The sequence below is a fragment of the Drosophila melanogaster genome, chromosome 3R, assembly GCF_000001215.4.
Source record: "Drosophila melanogaster chromosome 3R".
In the NCBI taxonomy this organism is placed as follows: domain Eukaryota; kingdom Metazoa; phylum Arthropoda; class Insecta; order Diptera; family Drosophilidae; genus Drosophila; species Drosophila melanogaster.
In genome coordinates, this window is record NT_033777.3 from 14,138,744 (window position 1) to 14,157,491 (window position 18,748).

At 43.2% G+C, this 18,748-nt stretch overlaps 5 protein-coding genes across 7 annotated transcripts; all 5 read right to left on the reverse strand.

Annotated features, from left to right (window-relative positions):
• Window positions 1-9,764: 9,764 nt before the first annotated feature.
• Window positions 9,765-13,197, reverse strand: CG14355 (uncharacterized protein). Its single transcript, NM_142083.4, has 3 exons — window positions 12,551-13,197; window positions 12,220-12,469; window positions 9,765-12,159 (listed from the first exon to the last, which is right to left on the reverse strand). Exons 1-3 carry the CDS (start codon window positions 13,054-13,056, stop codon window positions 9,841-9,843), a joined length of 3,075 nt encoding a protein of 1,024 aa, NP_650340.1. The 5' UTR covers window positions 13,057-13,197; the 3' UTR covers window positions 9,765-9,840.
• Window positions 13,198-13,467: 270 nt separating this feature from the next.
• CG42500 (uncharacterized protein) lies at window positions 13,468-13,907 on the reverse strand. Of its 2 annotated transcripts, none has more exons than NM_001275633.1 (1): window positions 13,468-13,907. In NM_001275633.1, the coding sequence occupies exon 1, from the start codon at window positions 13,807-13,809 to the stop codon at window positions 13,579-13,581; it is 231 nt and encodes a 76-aa protein (NP_001262562.1). In that variant the 5' UTR covers window positions 13,810-13,907; the 3' UTR covers window positions 13,468-13,578. The 2 variants fall into 2 exon arrangements, with proteins under 2 accessions (NP_001262562.1, NP_652212.2); NM_143955.2 differs by having other exon boundaries at window positions 13,468-13,811.
• A 234-nt stretch (window positions 13,908-14,141) lies between these two features.
• Window positions 14,142-15,086, reverse strand: Recs1. Its single transcript, NM_142084.2, has one exon. It carries the CDS (start codon window positions 15,014-15,016, stop codon window positions 14,222-14,224), a length of 795 nt encoding a protein of 264 aa, NP_650341.1. The 5' UTR covers window positions 15,017-15,086; the 3' UTR covers window positions 14,142-14,221.
• Window positions 15,087-15,246: 160 nt separating this feature from the next.
• Window positions 15,247-15,698, reverse strand: CG44215 (uncharacterized protein). Of its 2 annotated transcripts, none has more exons than NM_001347772.1 (1): window positions 15,247-15,698. In NM_001347772.1, the coding sequence occupies exon 1, from the start codon at window positions 15,687-15,689 to the stop codon at window positions 15,573-15,575; it is 117 nt and encodes a 38-aa protein (NP_001334693.1). In that variant the 5' UTR covers window positions 15,690-15,698; the 3' UTR covers window positions 15,247-15,572. The 2 variants fall into 2 exon arrangements, with proteins under 2 accessions (NP_001334693.1, NP_001334692.1); NM_001347771.1 differs by having other exon boundaries at window positions 15,466-15,698.
• A 286-nt stretch (window positions 15,699-15,984) lies between these two features.
• Window positions 15,985-18,688, reverse strand: CG31533 (uncharacterized protein). Its single transcript, NM_169569.2, has one exon. It carries the CDS (start codon window positions 18,546-18,548, stop codon window positions 16,014-16,016), a length of 2,535 nt encoding a protein of 844 aa, NP_731887.1. The 5' UTR covers window positions 18,549-18,688; the 3' UTR covers window positions 15,985-16,013.
• Window positions 18,689-18,748: the final 60 nt, after the last annotated feature.

Here is an 18,748-nt window from a genome sequence, read left to right on the forward strand (position 1 = left end):
CCTTTTCTATGGGCGTCTAATTACATTCCGACCGTCTGACAAACGAAACGAGAACAAAAAACTCATTAACGCACTTGCAACATTTCCTAAATTTAATACTCATAATAGTTTCTCCATTTCCCCGCACGTCTCTTTTGCTTAACATATGTGCAAAAGTTGGCGAGAGCTTTAAAAAGTAAGAAAGAGTGGTACTGCCAGTAAGTTGGATACCCTTAAATAAATGTTAAATTTAATATTATTATATTTATTAAAGTAGGTAGAGTTCAAGCTGGGTTCAAACTATGTATTTTTGTTGACTATGAATTCAAACATGAAATGTACCAGCATGGGACATTTTTTTTTTATAGTGGCTGTTTCGAACACTTTGACGATGTTATATACCCTTGCCTTTTACGAGGTATAAAAAGTGAAACAAAAGTGGAAATAAAACCCTGTGTATGTTTCTCATGAGCGTTAACTTTTCGGCGAGTGTTGCCTTTATGCAAGTTGCCCCAGTGAATGGAGCTCTGGTGGGTGGGTCGGAAAATCCTCATGACTCCCCATTTTGGCATTACACATGAGCGACTGTATTTGCGGGAGCCACATGTTTTACATGAATCACACAGTTAGTTTTGGGATGCTTTTCCACTTTTCATGCCGGCGAGCGGGAAATGTGTCTGTATATGTGTATGTGTATGTACATAAACCACAGACGTGACGACAAAGCTGCGGGTGCCCTTCTGCTCCTCGATGAATGTGTGCGAGTGTCCTGTGCGAAGTGACAAAAGCATTGACAGGAAACAAAACTGTCCACACATCCACAAAACAGCAACACAAGCACAAATACAGCTGCAACACGAAAAACAAATGCAAAGCCATGCGAATAAAACGCTGCCAAAGTAAACTTTTCACTGTTCTCTAGCCAAGGATCATGGTCACGGTCGCCCGAACTTAAGATAAGATAAGGACCCTTTCGATTCGATTCGGTTTCGCATTCGCATTCGGATACGGATTCTCATGTGAATGTGACTGCCAACTTTTATTGATGGCCGACCGCAAAGTTTGGGGGTCAAATCTCTTGGAGCGTACCATGACCTTTCCAGAGTTGTCCCTTTGTCGAACTAGTTGCTCAAGTGGTTCTCGAGTCAGGAAAGTGGACTATAGTTTGAATATGACCTATTAAACAAGCTAATAAATTATGAAATGTTCGTATATCCTTCTTAAAAAATGGTCAATAAAAGGGTAATATTAGTTTAAATGTTATCACAAGCTAATTTAAAACGAACTGCCCCTTCAGTGCCCCATGCTCTAATTTAAATCGTTTTGTGTAACTATCCAGTAACAATTCTCAATAAGTCTATTATTTTATTATCATTTGCTTGCCGCTTTAATATGGCTACTTTACACATACACTTAACCGATTGGAATCTCAGCTCCAATTAAGCATTCACTTTCGGTCAATCGAGTCTTCGGTCCTTCCGAATGAGTCAGTTTGAATGCAGGAACCGCACAGCACTAATGTTATCCTTATCAGGATCTGAGTCCTGAAGCCGTGTCTGTGGTTAGAATTGTGTTCCTGCTGGTTTTGTGTGGCCGGCCAACTGTCAAGCGACTGTCAATTGTTAATTAAATGTATACCCCTGACATACGGCAACTGCTCCGAGTTCACTTGATTTGTTTGACCCACCTACAGCTGCCCGCATATATATAATAAATATATTTGTACACAAACACACAAATCTATATATATATATATATCGTCTGACTTTTGGGACCGGAACTTCTGTCAGTTGTGCACACACTTCTGCAGATACATTTATTGCAAAAGTTTGCCACGACAGCATCTAATTTGTGTGAGCTTTATGTTAATGTTGTTACGGCCCTGACAGTTTTATTGCTTCAACTAATAACTTAATTGACAATTCGCAGTCGATGGTGGTAGGGGGGTGTGGTGGAGTGGGGGGGGGGGTGTTCGGCACCTGTTGTGCCGCAATGTTCGTAATTTATGAACTGAAACATAAATAATCGGCTCAATCGATTCTGCACAATTTGATTTATCAATTCTCGACGTTGAATCAGTGACGTGAATAATCCCATGAATGCTGCACAGTCCGTTTATCTGTGGGTCTTTAAGCAACTAGTCTTATCTGCCAAAAAAAATTGGCCAAAACGATAGCAATATGAGTGCTTAAGAAAATGCCAATATACATGTATACAAACTAAACTTCAAACAACTATAACCACTGACTCCGGACTTTAAACCACTTTCCGCTGGGTGGGTCAACAGTTTATGGCTTGATCTTGCCTGGTCTGTGGATTAGGCAGCAACAACTACAACAACAGGTGGTGCCCCACTGCCTCCAAATGATGCCCTTCTCGCTCTCTCTCTTACGCTCTACCCATCCCTCTCTCGCTTCTGCGCCCTGAATGCGATGAGAATTCAGCAAAATTGGAGAGCCTTTCGTGGGTTGGGTGTTTTTTTTTCCTGCCCCCTCATATTGGATGAAAGCAAAAAGTTGCGCTCAGTACTTTCGGCTCCTTTGTGAGCTGGAGTGGCCGAAATGAAAACCGAGTGGGGACTGCACTTGGCATTTTCTGATTACCTGGCCCCGCCATTTTGACGTAGTTCGTAGTGCTCTGTGGCAACTAAAGCCGGGATTTTCTCGGGTACCGTACCCAACTCGATTCGAAATGATGAACATAAAAAGCCTTTTATACTGCCAACTTGCTGGTTTCGTTGAATATTTAAGGGGGACAAAATTAGGCAAATCCTTGACAGAAATTAACTTGACATTCGGGTAGCAAAGTGGGGCTAGATGAGAGTACACCTGTGCACACGTATGTATGTGGGCTTTGTCAATTGGCCCTAAATTCGGAGCATTTTTGTGGCATACATCAATCAAAATGCCATTTAGTCCTGGCCATGCCAACAGATCCTGTGGTCCAGTCAATGCGACTTGGGTATCGCCGTGGGCACGACAAGTGTTGCGTTTTAAAGTTGAGCACCGCTTTTCCTCCTTTTTTTTAAGGCCCTAAGCTTGTGTCGAGCAACTATCAACAAGTTTGCTTGTTTGTATGTTTCTTTTTTTATATTTTCAGTTCTTTGCAGGTGGCTGGGAAAGTTAAGCCCAAAAGCTGAAGTGCGTCACGTGTCGCCAGATTTTCCCTTGAAATGGCCTGGCTAATGAAAACAGCCACTGCCGAAATAGCAACCAGAACAAAGGGCAAAATGGGCGGTAGCCACTTTCAAGACTGGGCGTGGCTGGCAGACATCTATCAACACTTTTAAAACTTTAAATGAGTTTTCGAGCGACACAAACTTTTCCTGGTAAAGCACGAAAAACCACACAGAAAAAAATATAGAAAAGCTAACTGAAGAAGGCAATGTAGAGGAAAAAAAGGCGTGACAACTTTCGTTTACTCCGATAAGGTTTTTTGTCTACTGTTTCCCTTGCGAAAAAAATGATCTCTATTGTTCGGATTTTCTTTTATGAGATTTTCATACTTTAAAGCTAATCGATCTTTAGTTATTATTCAAAAATATGTCACATTTATTTAAAAACCTATTTGGGCATCCTACAGCTGACAATAACACACTGATTTTCTTCTGCGTGGCCACAGAATGAACAAAAAGCGTATTGAGAACCGCAAAATCGATGATAAAAGACCAAGAGCTAAACGATAAACGAAAGTACAGGAATAGCCCAGAAAAAGAAGGAAAATGAAATGGACCACGAGCCAGTGATTCTGGCTCAACAAATGCCAAACAACCCATGAAAAACCAACAACGAGCTGCGAAAAAGCACTGACCAGCAACAAAATATTATGCCATATATATGGAATTTACTTATTTAGAGCAGGGCCATTGCAGTTTAATCTATGCAAATCCACAAGAAATCTCATTTTGCGGATTTAAAGTTGATAAAAGTGTGTTGCAGCCAGTCCGTTTGATGATGAGTTTGGGACGGCTGACAAAAAAAAAACCCTCAACGAAAACAGGACAAGAAGTGCTCACACTGAGTCTCTGTATGTGTATGTGTGTGTGTGTCCTGACACACAGATTCACACCAACACCAGCGCATATATTTTTATATGGTACAATACCCAACGCTGCGTGTGAATTTTCGTGCCCAGAGAACTCAATTCTTCTCGACAGAGCCCCATTTCCTTTATTTTATGCATTATTACGGAATATTTTATTTTTATGCCATTTTTATTTTCTCCTTGTTTGTCATTGTTGAGTTATTTTTGTGCTTGGCTGCGGGGTAGCACCTCCACCCACTCTGCATGCCCACTGTGCCCACACTGCCTCCTCCTTAACCCACTCAACCCCTTAACGGGGTCATTAAAATTTACAATACGCCAAGGGCAAGAAACTTCACTGCACCAGAATCCGTTGGCCTTATTTCAGATGCAGTCAGCTGGCGTTCTTCTTGGGGCTACAATTAATTTATATTTTGGAAAACATTCCTGGTTGAGTTGCTGTCAGGTGTTCGTTAAGTGCTGGGAGTTACTCGAAAGTTGTTCTGAAAAGGCTGGGCGAGTTTTCAATCAGCAGCTTGACCTTGGAAACTTCAATATCTTGGAAACATTTAAGTATGTTCAATATAGCGGGAAAGGATTATTGCCATTCTGAGCTTGGGAATTATACAAATATTATTTGCATTTCAAGTGCATTTATTACAATTTAACGATACTGCTTTCTTACTTAAGAATTTCTTTCAATACTTCTGTTTTAAGCTAGAGCCAGCTTGCCGTTGGTTTTCAAGAAACGTTGCTATTTGCAAACTCCAATTTGGAGCCAGTGAATCCTTTGTACATTTTAAGCAGCCCGACACCTTTCAACCAAGCTGATACAGGATATTTTTGTGTGGCTGCCACCCATTTGCATATTGCATTCTCATGGCTCCTCGGTCGTCGGGACTTGTGTGATGCAAATGGGCAGCTTAATGCCCTCTTCGGTTCAATGACTCCATCCAGAATCAACTGGCAAAGTGTGTGGCCGTTTAGATGTGTGAATGTGTGCGTGTGGTAAAAGTGCTTAATATGCTGCACATTCTACTCGCCGGCGGCTGCTTGCAGTTCACAATTTTCAGCTAGACTGCTGCTCGAACTGGAGAGCAAATATTTTTTCAGCTAGCAAAAATATTTGCCAATAAACACAAGCACACAGAGGAGGGGGATCCAAATGGCCGGGACGGAGGCGAAAGTGGCGAAGTATAACCGCAAAATGTCCATAAAGTTCATGGCCAATGGCTCACCATCAGCATCCCGACTCCCGGAGACGAAGGACAATCAGTCAGTGACAGGACGAACAGCTGCTCCTTGTCTGCTCGGTTGCCCTTATGCAGTTTGGGCCAAGTTTGCCACACTCTCTTAGCCTCACATAAGTGCAAGGAATTTGGGGAATTTATATTTGAGCCAAACTATCGTTTAATTGAATTTTAACTTTCTTTGGCTATTTTTTGGCCAGGCCATGTTTCCGTTTAATTGAAATTCATTTTGCAGCTGCCTTCTGGCGCTCTCTGTTCGATATAATTCCTATACTTTTAATTGCTCTGTGGCAAAACGATTACAGCTATAAATGCCCACAAAAATCCAACCAAATGGCATTGCGTTGCTCGCTGGTTGTGTTTTTTGTGTTTTTGGGTCTTTTGTTTTTGGTGGTTCATTTTACTATTCACTTAATCCTTTATTGCTACAAACTGATGACAAATGCTGATCCCTTGGGGCCGTATAAAGGAAACGGAAATATAATAGATGGGGCAAATTGTAAATCAATCAACAACACATTGCACACTCCACTTCACACTGATGCGAAATTATTTTGTTGTGCATTGTTTTGTGCGAAAAATGCTTTCAGGGATTATTTAGTTTATTACTTTAAATAAATTGGTTTTCATTGTTCCAAATGGGATTATATGGGAGGCAGAGAAATAAACGATTCGATTACTAAACGCTTAGCTTAAGTGTTTAACTTTACTAACTTTTCAAATCTATCGTACATTTTATATTTACAAAACTGCATTTGGATATTCCAAATTTACCATAAATTAATATTTTAGTTGGCGTGAAAACTTTGTAGTGAATTTTATGTTATTTGCCCTCACATTCTTAGGGAATTCTTCCAAACTTGCGGAAAATTTCGAATACAGCAGTGCAAAGCAATTGCTTTTGGGATTTATTTTTATTTTATTTGTGTTTTTGAGCTTCACAACAACAAGTTAAATTTCCGCGCATAGGATCACATGGATGCATGAATAAATATTTTATTGCACTTGGGGGTCGTTGGATCCTCATACTTTTTGGATTGCGTCGGGGAAAGCTCATAACAAGAAAGTTTTGTTTTTAGGATTATTATCGGGATACACAAGCTGTTGACAAACTGGATTGTAGTATACTCTAAACCAAAGTAAGCGTAGATATTTAAACCCATATGTGGACAGCGATGAAGAATTTCATTCAATAATATATACTTTTCCTGCTTTAATAAAATTCCTTTCTTTTTGCTCATGAATTTGCCGTTTGTTGTACGAAGTTTTGTGGCAAACTAAGCCACACAAAAATCGCAAATGCGGGAGTGCTGGCCAAAATACCCAAAAACTTTTGAAGTTGATGCCCTTTTCTGGCTGACATTTCCTTTTAGCCTTTAATGGAATCGTAAAGCTGCTGGTAACAAAATGTTTGTTTCAGTTGCTTTTTGTTTTTTTGTTGTTTTAGCAGTCTGGCTGCAAGTTCACCCAATGTAGGCCACACTGCAGAAAATCATTGCTGTTTAAGTGCGAGTGTTACAAAGAAATTCCATAATTAATCATGGGAAAGATTTTAGCAATTACAACTATATAATATAATATTTCAAGAAGTTATTTATTGTAATTAATTAAATATTTATGTTTTAATGAAAATATAGGTCGGAAGTTTGGTGGCAAAAATCGACCTATAGCGTTTGGTAGAATTAAATAAAGTGCTCATTGTAGATTGAAAAACTTGAACTAATTTTTCTTGCTGTGGTGCAGCCGGATGAACACCCAACCCACACAGCTACATACACATTGGAAACGCACGAAGTACTCCGATTACGCCGCCAAGTCGCCGTTTGGCTGTTTGTTGCTCATACGCAGCGTTGTCGCAGGGCGGATTTCTGCATTAATTAGAGCAACGGTTGCGCGGCAGCGGAACAGCGAACAGCGAATGGCAAATGTGGAATCGCGTGCCTGGTTGCATGCAAGCGTGTCGAGTCGCGCGACTTGACTTCTCCATGTGGCAATTAAATGGCTGCAATCGAATATTCATTAAAACCCAATTTGCAGTGGAGGCGCACATCTGGTATTTTGGCATTATGGCAGCTTATGGCAGGTCAACTGAAGAAGCAGCCGGTGGGCTACCATCACCGTCATCCCCCAGTACCAACTTCCTTTGACAGCAGCCTTTGCTGGAAACGAATCTAAAATTCGCACAGATGGCCCAAAAATTGCAAAAAGCGCCAGGAGCAAAGTGGAAGTTGCGCAAAATGCGAGAAACTTAAGCGGCAAAAATGTTACGAGTATTCACAAAAAGACGCTGCTTAATTTGAACAGCTGAAAAGTTTTTGGGGGCATCACAAATCTGCTGGCATAATTATTATGAATTATGCAGCAAATAACTTGGCTCTGCTAATGGACTTGCCCAGCGGCCAGACATCCGCAGACTTCCTTTTCCCCTGACAAAGGTAGTGCAACTAATTGACAAATGATGATAAAGTGTCCCGGACAGCCTCTCCAAAAAAAAGAGGTCTTCGGTCTTAAACCTGGCAGTACTTTGGTTCCTTTTATGGCACAATATTTTCTTAACGTGGCCGGCCGTCCGAGTCCAAGGGAATTCCATGGACGCAGTTTTCCACGTCTGATAAAAGCTTTATTTGTGCTGACGGAAACGGATGTAAACTGCCACACTGAATGGCCACCGACATGACGTTACAACAAGGGTGGGTGGTCCTGGATGTCCTGGAATCCTGCAAGGAGTGGCAGTACCACAAACTGGCCAGCAACGACCTGAATAAATATTTGTGCGCATTTTGGCCCGCAGCCAGGGTATCAACTGTTCGCCAGCCGAGCGGCACTTGAATTTTTTGATTTATGAAGTGCCAAAATGCGTTTACCTTTGCGCTCCATCGCCATGTTGACTTTAAAGCGTCGAATTAAAAATCCCATTATATGAAATATTCAACAAGGGTTTTGCCCCGAAAATATCGACCCTTCTGGTCCACTGAATTATGCAGGACTCTCTGCCACTCTCAAAACATAATTGCGAATATTATAATCATCTAACCATCCTCCCATCGCCCACATATTTCGCTGCCGAAGTGTCACAATTTCCGAATATTTTCCTGCCTATCTGCAGTGGCAAAAATAAATGCGGTCCAGCCACCTGCTAAGTGGCCTATGAAATATTTCCACGGCTAAAAACCGGGACAAATCAGAATTTTGTGGCGTGATTTATTAGGCTTTTTATGTGGTTCTATGTTTACCAAGAAACATTGTTGCAAATTAAGCTGGCTACTTTAAATTTGTTGAATTTTAGGATTTTAGCTCACAGTTATAAAGCGTTGTGCATTATCTAAATACACAAGTATTCCCCAGTTGAGGCTAATGCAATTAAAACCCCTTCTAACACTTTCTCTTACAATTCTTACAATTATTTGTTCCCTTTCGCCAAGGTAAGATATCTTTTTCTTTGCCTAATTTACGTGCTAAAATATTTCAGGCTGAAAATGAACTTTTTCGCATTTTTGCTTTCCCCACTTAATTGGCCTAATTTGTATGTATAATTATAAATTTTCGTGTACTCCTTGTGTAAATTTGAAACCTTTGCGAAAAGCCTAATAAATTGGCTCAATTTGAATCCCTTGGCTTGGCGGGTGAATATTTCAGCCGAGAGATTCGGGATCCCAGAGGTAATGGTGTCAGTAATAGCACTGAAAGAAATGAGAAGTATAGAAGCATATTTTAAGATAGTAAAATGTGAAATTATTTCTAAATTCCATAGGTTGACATGGCTACTTATTAGCTCAATATATAAGCTTGTCTGTTCCATCCTGATGTATGGATATGCTGAGTTTCCTGATAATCAGCTTACGTATTTAGCATATATTAGCATTTCCCATTAATTTACTATTATTTCGTGTGCGTTTGTGTGTGGCGGTGGGCTTTGGCTCAAATCTGGAATAGCAATGGAGTACTATCGCCACCACCCCCCTCTTCAAAAATTTTCCCATAACCCCCTGTGCGTGCCTGCCATTTAATTAACTGCATAGACAACATTTTCAATCTCTGCTCCACTCGACTCCACAAAACGCAACCCGATTGCGATGTCATTTCGAGTGGGAATGGCAGTCCGAAATGCTGTTATAATAACGCAAACAAGCTGTTGGGCTTACAAAATCTAATCCCCAGTCTGTGTCTGTATGTCGGCGGCACTAAAAACTAATTGAAATTGCCATATTTCATGTATAATATACGAGAGCACGGCTTTATGGCATCTTATGCCATAACATAAAATTTGATAATGCCATTCGGATTTTCACAGCATTAGCAGGCGAGTGTCGTCTCCTGCATTTCGATATTAAATGGCACATTATTTACGGAAAAAATCCTGCAGACAAATGATCTTAGCATCGTTCTGGAAAAACACTCGGAAAGCATGCAGTATTTGTATATCAAATAAAATGAATGGCTTAAAATGGAAGTGCCATTAGCCATTATTGGCAGCGCAAAAGAAAAACGTACAAATAAAAATGTGTTAGTCGTACTATAAAAAATATGCGAGACATATCACATTTAAATTTTTAGCGATATTGAAATGAATGCAGACAATGAAGACCATTCAGTAGATTATATCCATGCGATAGGGATCACAGGGATTGGGTGCTTTTCCGCGCCGGGGCATCTCAGTGATTGGTATTGGTGGAACGGCCAGGAGCATTTTGCGCTTCCTTTCATTGTCCTTTAGGCCATCGTCTCCGACAAAGCCACCTTTGGGTGGTCTAGGTCTTTTGTCCTTGCCCTCCTGCGGATTCCAGGGACGGACCAGAGTACCCTTCTTCTGCAGATACTTGATCATATTAATGCCCTTCTTCTTCGCATCCACAGCGGCCTTCTCCGCCTCCTTGGCGGCCTTGGCTGCCTCCTCGGCTGGCTTGAGGAATCTCTTCGGATAGCGTACTGGTATAGGTTCGGATTTTTCTCCTTTTCCTTTGCCTTGGCCTTGGGCCTTTCCGACGGCTGCGGTAGGAAAGCCCTTCCAGGCACCACCTCCAGGTCCTCCTCCAGGTCCGCCGGGTCCTCTAAAGCCACCGCCGCCAGCTCCTCCGCCTCTGGCTGACCTTCCGCCACCTAAGACTCCTCGAGCGCCCCCGCCTCCTCCGATTCCTCCGCCATCCCCTCCTGCGCCAACGCCCCAAGCTCCTGGCACTCGGGGTCTGCCGCAAGGCATTGGATTGGGGCCATGTGGTCCGCCACCCATCATTCCAAATACGCCATCCTCGAAGACCATTTCTCCCGGCCATCCGAATGCCGTACCCATGTAGCGATCGCCCACAGCGCAGTCGAAACCTCTGTAATAAGGTGGAATTCGGATGGGATACTTTGGAGGTAGTGGCATCTGGTCTTTCTTGGATGTCTGGGTGCCATGGTTAACGGTATCCGGCAAAGGCGGCTGGCATGGTTGCTCCGTACCTGCTGGCGGAGTGACATCAAAGTCAAACTCCATGTCGCTTTCGCTGGTATCTGTGAGCACCAGATGGTCGCCAGCCGGTGGAATGCAATGACGTCGGCATTCCCTGTTTAAAGCCCTCTGCAGATGAACCTTTTCGGTGGGATCCCTGCAACGGCACATCATCAATGTCTGGTGACAGGTGCACTTGCGGAATCCCTTATCCTTCAGTTTTCTCTTGATCTCACGCAGGGCCACTGCCATTTCGCTCTTCACAATCCGGAAAGTGATGGGTTTCTGGCGCATACCCAAGGGAGAAAGAGGACGCAGGGTGATGAAGATCTCTCCGTTCTTCTTGCAGATATTCAACACCGGTGAGGCCAGCTCCTTTTCTCGCTCCAAAGTCTCCGTGTCCTTGCATTTGGCAAATGCATTCTCTCTGGCAGGTTGCTCCAGGAAGAACTTCATCAGTTTCTTGATGGGCTTACGGATGGCACCCGGACGCCAGCCCAGCTTTTTGGCCTCCCAGCTGTTGCTCCAGGCCCAACCATGTTGTCGGGACACAAATCCCGATCGAAGGACACATCGCTTGTGTCTGCTGGAAATATGACCCTTGTTGTTAGGTGGTATATAAGGTGGTTTCTTGGGAGCTTGGTTCTCCTTTTTGGGTTCTTGTTTCTCAGGCTTCTCCGTTTTGGGCACCGCTCGATCGCAGTTCTCGTCCAGTTCGGATAACTTCTTGGTGTCCTTGATATCGTAGAGATCGCGCAACTCGGAGAAAACTTTGGCCAAATAGGGTCGACAGTCCTCGGAGCTTTTGTTTACCACACAGTAGTCCTCCGATTCCTTTGGCTCCACTTTTGGACACTTGGGAGTCACCTGATCGCTCTTAAATATATCGGCGCACATCTTTCGGATGCGACAGTGGGCACACATTTTACCGAACTTGCAGCTGCAACGGCATGGTGGACACTCATCATCGTCGGCTCTATCTTTTTTGGCCTTTTCACACGGATCCGTGCAGTAGTCATCCACAGTGGATGGTCCTTTGCCCAAGTACTCGAGCAGGATCTGGTCGGCCGATACCTTCTTCTCCTTGTGCCTATCCTCCACCACGGGCATCGGTTTGATTCCACACTTCGGACACGCTGCAAACTTCGGCAGCCACGACATATTGGTCAGGCAGACCGGACAAAAGCGGATGGGCTTGATTTCCGGCTTCTGTCCATCGCAGTCCGCAATGGGAACCGGCATTAGGTTCTTCTCGCAGAAGTCCGGCTCGTGATCTTGGGTGGCGGGCAGGTAAACGAAGCATGGCTTGTCCGGTTTCTCGGGCAGCTCAAGAAATTGAGGAAGTTCAGGTTGGCACCAACAGGGGTTCATGCCAAAGTTGTTCGCCTCGTCGGGACTACGACACGGAGGCTTGGGAGGCGGCATGCCGGTCTGTTTGGTGATGGAATCAATCATCCGCTCGTACTCGATTGCCATTTTCTGAATTTAAAATTGTAAAATAATATAATAATATTAGGAAAATAATGTATTTTTAGTAACCTTAAGTTCACAACACGCTGGTATCCCAGATGCGTTGTTCGTCATCATATTGTATGGCTTTATACCACCACCCTGGCTGCGATATCGTTCCAGGTCCAGTCTGAGCCGCTCGTCGCCTTCCTCCGCTTCCAAATCATTTTGACAGGGTTCACAGGCACTGGGACACACCTGCGATTCACCCATTACGAACATAATATCCTGTGCATTGATGCTCCTGTCCATGTTACGGGCGCACTCGAGCTCAGGCTCACTGAAAGGGTAAACAAATATAAAATTAACTGGAATACTTAGCAACAAACATGTATGCACGTGACCATTTCGAATTACTTACTCAGCAATGCACATGACGACCAACCGGCAAAGGAACTCCAGTTTGCCGGTCACCTCGCCGCCTGCAGCCAAATCAATGACGTCCGAGTGAAGAATATCGGTCATGTCCTTTTCTATGGAGTCCACTACGCTGGAGGGGAACGATGCCTGCCCGGAGCCAATCACCTTCTTGCTGTACACCACGCTGAAGGATATCCCACAATCGTTAACTGTCTTACGAATTTCCTTTGGATCCTTTTGAAGGGAGAGACCGGCATTCGCCTTGAAATCGCTAACATTTATCTGACTATTGGTGAGGAGAAGTGGAGTTTTGAAGAAGTTTGCTGTGACTTCTAGCTTCGATGGATTGGTGAACTCGGTATTTTTGGCCTCCAAATGGGTGACTATAACATCGAATACGAAAACGGGGATGGGCTCTTTCTTTGGCTTCACCTTTTCAGGTGGTGGTTGGTCTTCTGGTTTAGTTTCTGCAATAGCTACAGCAACGGACTTCTTTTTGGGTCCCATCTCGATATCTTAAATTTCTACTGTCTGTCTGGGCTTTCTTTTATGGAGGAACTAGTCTGAGTCATTAATGTTCCAATTATAATGATTTTTTTTTACTTTAGATTTTTGAAATAGTATCTTACGACTTACTACACTAAACTTTACAATAAAACTGAGGTAGACAGTGTTCTGAATATAAAAACAAGCCCAACTCTGACCAGTTTCAAATGCAAAATGACTACCAAACACTTATGACAGAGATCAAGGCATGTTTCGTTTACTTTTGGAATTCATAATGAGTACTTCCAGTTATTCGATTCCATTTGCTTATCTTTCTGAACAACGTTCTCAATGCAAAATCTGCGGCAAGCCCTCTAAATGCTGAACTGGTTTTCTGTTGTTTCCCCAAATCTTAAAATCACAATATGTTTTCGATAAATCGAATATTTTATTAGGATATGCTGTACTGAAGGTGTTGAACAAACACTTCGTTTCTTTCCATCAAGGTCTGCATTGCGCTCCTTGTAGGATTCAGATAAGTTTTCAGCCAGAATGACCATGAACACCATGTCCCACAACTGGACCATGGCCTACAACTGGACCATGGCCTACAACTGGACCGTGTCCAACAGGACCAGCGTGTCCCACAGGTCCGTGGCCAGCATTGACTGGGTGTCCTCCGTGTCCTACAGGAACATGGCGCAGATCACCGGGAGTTGCCTGGACGGTAGCCAGGGCAATGAGGAGGAAGGCACACAGAGCAAAGAACTTCATCGTTTCAAAATTTGATACACTTTGAGGTGCTGGAAGATCTTATATACCTAATATCGTAACCGTTTACAGTTATCTTTTTTTTTATAATTTTTCGTTATTTTTTGGGTCACAAAACACTAAATTATACGAAATGTATTTCAATATATAGGTTGCCCGTTAATTAGCGATTATGAACAGGTGCGATCATTGAATACCGGTCATTCTTGTTATTTCTGCATTTGTTTGTGCAAACAAGTTTAATTATATTATTTATGGCAACTGTGCTTTGTATAAAAAATATCCAAATTTTTAAAGCCTATATTTAGGCTTTTAAGTAAATGTAAAATAGGCTTGCTGCTGAATTTGATTTATTAATACTCGACGTCGAATTGCAGATGTAAAATAATCTGTGTGTTTGTGAGATTTCATGCAACTAATCGGATCCTCCGATTAATTGCAAAATGTCCAGGAATATGTTCATTACATCCATGTAAATATTTAGGGCAGCGAATATGTACTCCTCGGGACTAATGGAGTACCTATGCTTGCCTCCCATCATCAATTGTGTATCGTAAACTAAATAAACGGAGAAGAGCAGAGCGCTCAATGAGGCATATATGGTGGTGACCATATGTCCGCCCACGAAGATGGTCACAATTCCAAAGAAGAGCAGTATTATCAGGCAGCTCACCAGGAGGCCACCCATGACGGTAAAGTCGTAACGCGTCTGCAGAGCAAAAAGGGTGAGTCCAAGGCAAACTGACGCCGTGATTAGCACGGCCATGAAAATCTCCATTGGGGCATAACGACAGGCTGCCACGCCCAGCAGAAAGGACTCGGCTATCGTGAAGGCAGATAGGAAGATGAAGTTAGCTGGGGTCTGACGACGCAGATCCTCATTGCAGCCCAGAGCCACCAGAGAGAAGACCACTATTAGTATGGCCACCACAAATATCCAGGTGCTTTCTGCCACCATCAGACGCACCCGTTTATCAGCAGTAAGTGAAACTATAACCACCAGGGAAGTGATCAGTTGGGCCAACAGGATGAGGTACACCTTCCGGATGAATCCTCGCCGGATGCTGGCGCTGCAGAATCCCAAGCCCTTGTCTGGATCATCCTGTCCGATTTCCGATCCGTAAGCTGTATATCTTCCCAGCGGAATACACTCCGCCTGGTGGCTCCGATTTCCATACTGATGTACTGGTTCTTGTAAAATATCCAGCATTGTGTCCTTCGAACACAACTTTCAAGTAACTGCTAATTCTTAATTTAATAACCTTTGTCGGAAATTGAAGTATAGTATGACAGAAGAGTCAACGTTAAATGGAATTTACTTCTTAGAAACTATAAATCTTCTTTTCATAATTAGTAACTATCATAAACATAACTTTAACTTCATTTCTTTAGAATTCGAAAATTCACAATATTATAATATTATAATAATATATATCCAATACTGTCTTCCGTCTTATATACATTTGCAGTAATGCGTATTTATTAAATTCAAACAACAATTTTATGTAAAGATTTAAATATGTGACTAATTTGAGCAAAAACGGACTTACGGATAACTAAATGACTATATGGCTATATACACTCTGCTGTTAATACTTATTATTTATACATATTTTAAATGGTTGCAAATGTACCCCTTAGTGCGTTGCAAACTTCTGTCTGAAATCATTATACCCTCTGCAAGGGCATACAAATAAATACAACAAATTCTGCTGCTAAATAGAATATTTATTCCAATATTCAAGTAGCTTTCGTGAAATTATAAATTATCCAGCAGTTTTCTTAAGGTTCCCTTCAGAGATCGCACTGGTCTCAGGAGAACTATTGGCCTGGACGGCAGCCAGGATGAGGAGCAAAAAGGCGCACAGAGCGAAGATCTTCATTTTGGTAACTTTAATGAATACAGTCTAACAGTTGGCATGGCGCTTTTATACTACCGTTTGCAGTCGATTGAGACCAGTTTATAATTTCTATATAATTAGCATATTTAATCAAATTCTTATGCTCGTATTAATAGAATTTTAGCAATACTTTGAAAACAAGTTGGATTGCGTCATTAACAATCACAAAAAATGTGCTCCCTAATATAAAATAAAATTATTTATAATACTATTATACTAATTCCTATAATTCCAAACGGCTGCCATTGTAGCTTAAGAGAAATAAAACACGCTTATTACATTTTGACTTTTAATAAAAGAATACAATTATTTCCTTGATTTTGCTCTCATTTTTTGTATTATCTTTCGCGGCAGTTCTTTCCAAACATTTTTGGTATACCGGTAAGGATCGATGGCGTTCCTAGCGGTTCCAATCGGGAGTGGTGCCTGGGCCTTCTTGCCCCACACCTTCGGGTGTCGCCAGATTACGGGCTTTCCATGCTGGCCACCACCCCGGTATCCAAAGACTCCATCCTCGAAAACGGTCTCTATATTATCGCCGAAGGCTGTGCCCATATACCGATCTCCTGCTGCGCAATCGTAGGCCCTATAGAAGTGATTGTGGGCTACTGGATATGGAGGCGGTATAACTGGTGGCTCCTTCATTGCAGTCTGGGTGCTATGATTCACCACGTTCCTAAGGGCTTTGCGCTTCGGTCTACGAGTTCCCGCCGGCGGAGTCACATCCAGATCGAACTCCAAATCGCTCTCACTTGTGTCGGTAAGCACCAAGTGGTCGGGACATGGCTCTATAAAACGCTTCTGGCACTCTTTCTTGAGAGCCTTATTCAGGTGAAATTTATCCAAGGCATCGCGACAGGTGCACATCATCAGGGACTGGTGGCACTTGCACTTCTCGAAGCCCTGATCCTTGAGAGCACGCTTGATCTGGCGCAGTGCCACCGCCATATCGCTCTTGACGATCCGGAACGTTATGGGTTTCTGTTTCATACCCAAAGTGGGCAGTGGACGAAGGGTTACGAATATATTACCATTTCGCTTGCAAATATTGAGCACGGGATGGCCAAATCGTTTCTGTTCCTCGTAATCAGCTGTTACCTTGCCGCACATATTCGGATCTCTACTTCGCATCAGGAAGTGACGCATCACATGGCCAGAGGATCGTAGGATGGCACCTGGCCGCCAGCCATTCTTCCGTGCCTCGCAACTTTTTGTCCAGTTCCAACCATGGCGACGAGACACAATGCTTGAGGACGAAATGCAGTTTTTGTGGCCAGCCTTTGGATGATGGCTTCTTCCGTCAAGTATTTTGTCTCCTGGGTATAGCGATTTGGTCAGCTCCTTGATGGATCGCCTGCTGCGGATAGTGAACAAGGACTGAGATGCGCAGCGTTCCTTAATAGCTGAAAGCTTCTTGGTGTCGTGGATATGGTACAGATTCTTTAGCTCGGAAAATACCTTCGCCAGGTAGGGAAGATCATCTTCCCCCTCAGATTCCATGACCACACAGAAATCCTCACTTGACCGGGGCTTCGGAATTCGGCGGGGAGGTTTTGGTGGACTCTTGGCGGTAAAAATGTCATCGCACATCTTGCGGATTCGGCAGTGGGGGCAGGTATTACCCTTAGAGCATGTACAACGGCATGGTGGGCACTCGGTATCGTTCCAGATCTTCCGGCGCACCTTTTCGCATGGTGGCTCACAAAAGTCCTCGACTCCGGGCGGTGCTTTTGGTTTTACTAGTTGTTCAGCCAAAATTTCTTCTGCCGTAATATTCTCGATCGGATGTCCTTGGAGTATGGGAACTGCTTTAGTATTGCATTGAGGGCATGGTGCATATTTTGGCATCCACGACATGGAGCACAAGCAGACAGGACAGAACCGTATAGGTTTCACGCCATGTAATAAGTCGGATCTAACAGAAACAGGTATGCCAGATTTCACGGGAGCAAGACTTAGAGACCGCGGTGTGTAAAATGGAGTTATGACATTCGCATCGGAAGGTGGCTCCGTAGGAACCAACGAGCTCGATTGCGGTTCCATTTCTTTGACCTTCTTGGTCACAGAGTCAATGATATTAGAATACTCCTCGGTGAGCTTTTTAAGTTGCATAAATGAGGGTTTTTGCTTGGGACAGCGGTCATCATCTGGAAAGATTGCTCGACGATTTTCCAAGCTTTTGTAGCGCTGCAAGTCCAGCTTCAGGCGTTCATCTCCTATTTCGGATAGAAGTTCAGAACACGGCTCCGAGGGAATTCGAAGTAAAGGATCAGGATCGCCGATGAGAAACATCACATCCTGAGGATTGAAGGTCGGGCCCTGGCTAGCACAACTGACTCGTCCGCTTTTCTCTTTCTTCGGTAGTATCATCGATGATTTGCTGGTTCGGGAAAGACTTTGCCTTGAAGGCTTCTGCTCTGGGTGCTCCTCGCACTTTACGGTCAAGCGGATTAGAACGCTCACCGTTCCAACTACATCAACTCGACGAACCAAATCGAGTGTATCTTCGTGCACCAGATCGTTCATCGTGGGGCTGATCTTGTCAAGAAACTCCACAGGGAAGTTCCCCGTGGCCTTGCCAAGAGTTGATCCCTGGTAAACACCCGCCAAAGTCAAACCCTTCTCCTCCAGACTTTGACGCAATGTCGATGCTTCCATTGGGAGCTCAAACTCCCTGCCGGCCACAAACTGGTCGACATTGATTCGGCTGGACGTTACCTTCACTGATTTTCCGGCAACCTTGGTTTCCACCAGGAGTTTGGCGGGTTCGTCAATCGTTACGCCAAAAATATTCAGATTGGTGATGACCAAGTCGAATAGAAAGTTAGCCGATTCCGTCATTTTTTGGTTGCTTATTTGCTGTATTTTAGAATTTGTATGTCCTAGGTCAGTTCTTCTGAGGTATCATCTATTAAAATCGGTGATTAAAAAAGAAATATGAACTGGAAACGCAAATTATGTGTGTGTGTTAGGTTTACAGGAGTTGGAATAAAATTGACTGAATGCTTAACATTAAACTCAGAGCTAAATTCAAAGCAGAA

Bases quoted from the DNA above. Each gene is read 5' to 3' on its own strand.
- CG14355 (NM_142083.4), bottom strand. From the start codon at position 13,056: ATGGGACCCAAAAAGAAGTCCGTTGCTGTAGCTATTGCAGAAACTAAA. The intron at 12,470-12,550 runs GTAAGTAATTCG...TTACCCTTTCAG, and splicing joins GTCGTCATGTGCATTGCTGA to TGAGCCTGAGCTCGAGTGCG. The intron at 12,160-12,219 runs GTTACTAAAAAT...TTTTAAATTCAG, and splicing joins CAGCGTGTTGTGAACTTAAG to AAAATGGCAATCGAGTACGA.
- CG42500 (NM_001275633.1), bottom strand. From the start codon at position 13,809: ATGAAGTTCTTTGCTCTGTGTGCCTTCCTCCTCATTGCCCTGGCTACC.
- Recs1 (NM_142084.2), bottom strand. From the start codon at position 15,016: ATGCTGGATATTTTACAAGAACCAGTACATCAGTATGGAAATCGGAGC.
- CG44215 (NM_001347772.1), bottom strand. From the start codon at position 15,689: ATGAAGATCTTCGCTCTGTGCGCCTTTTTGCTCCTCATCCTGGCTGCC.
- CG31533 (NM_169569.2), bottom strand. From the start codon at position 18,548: ATGACGGAATCGGCTAACTTTCTATTCGACTTGGTCATCACCAATCTG.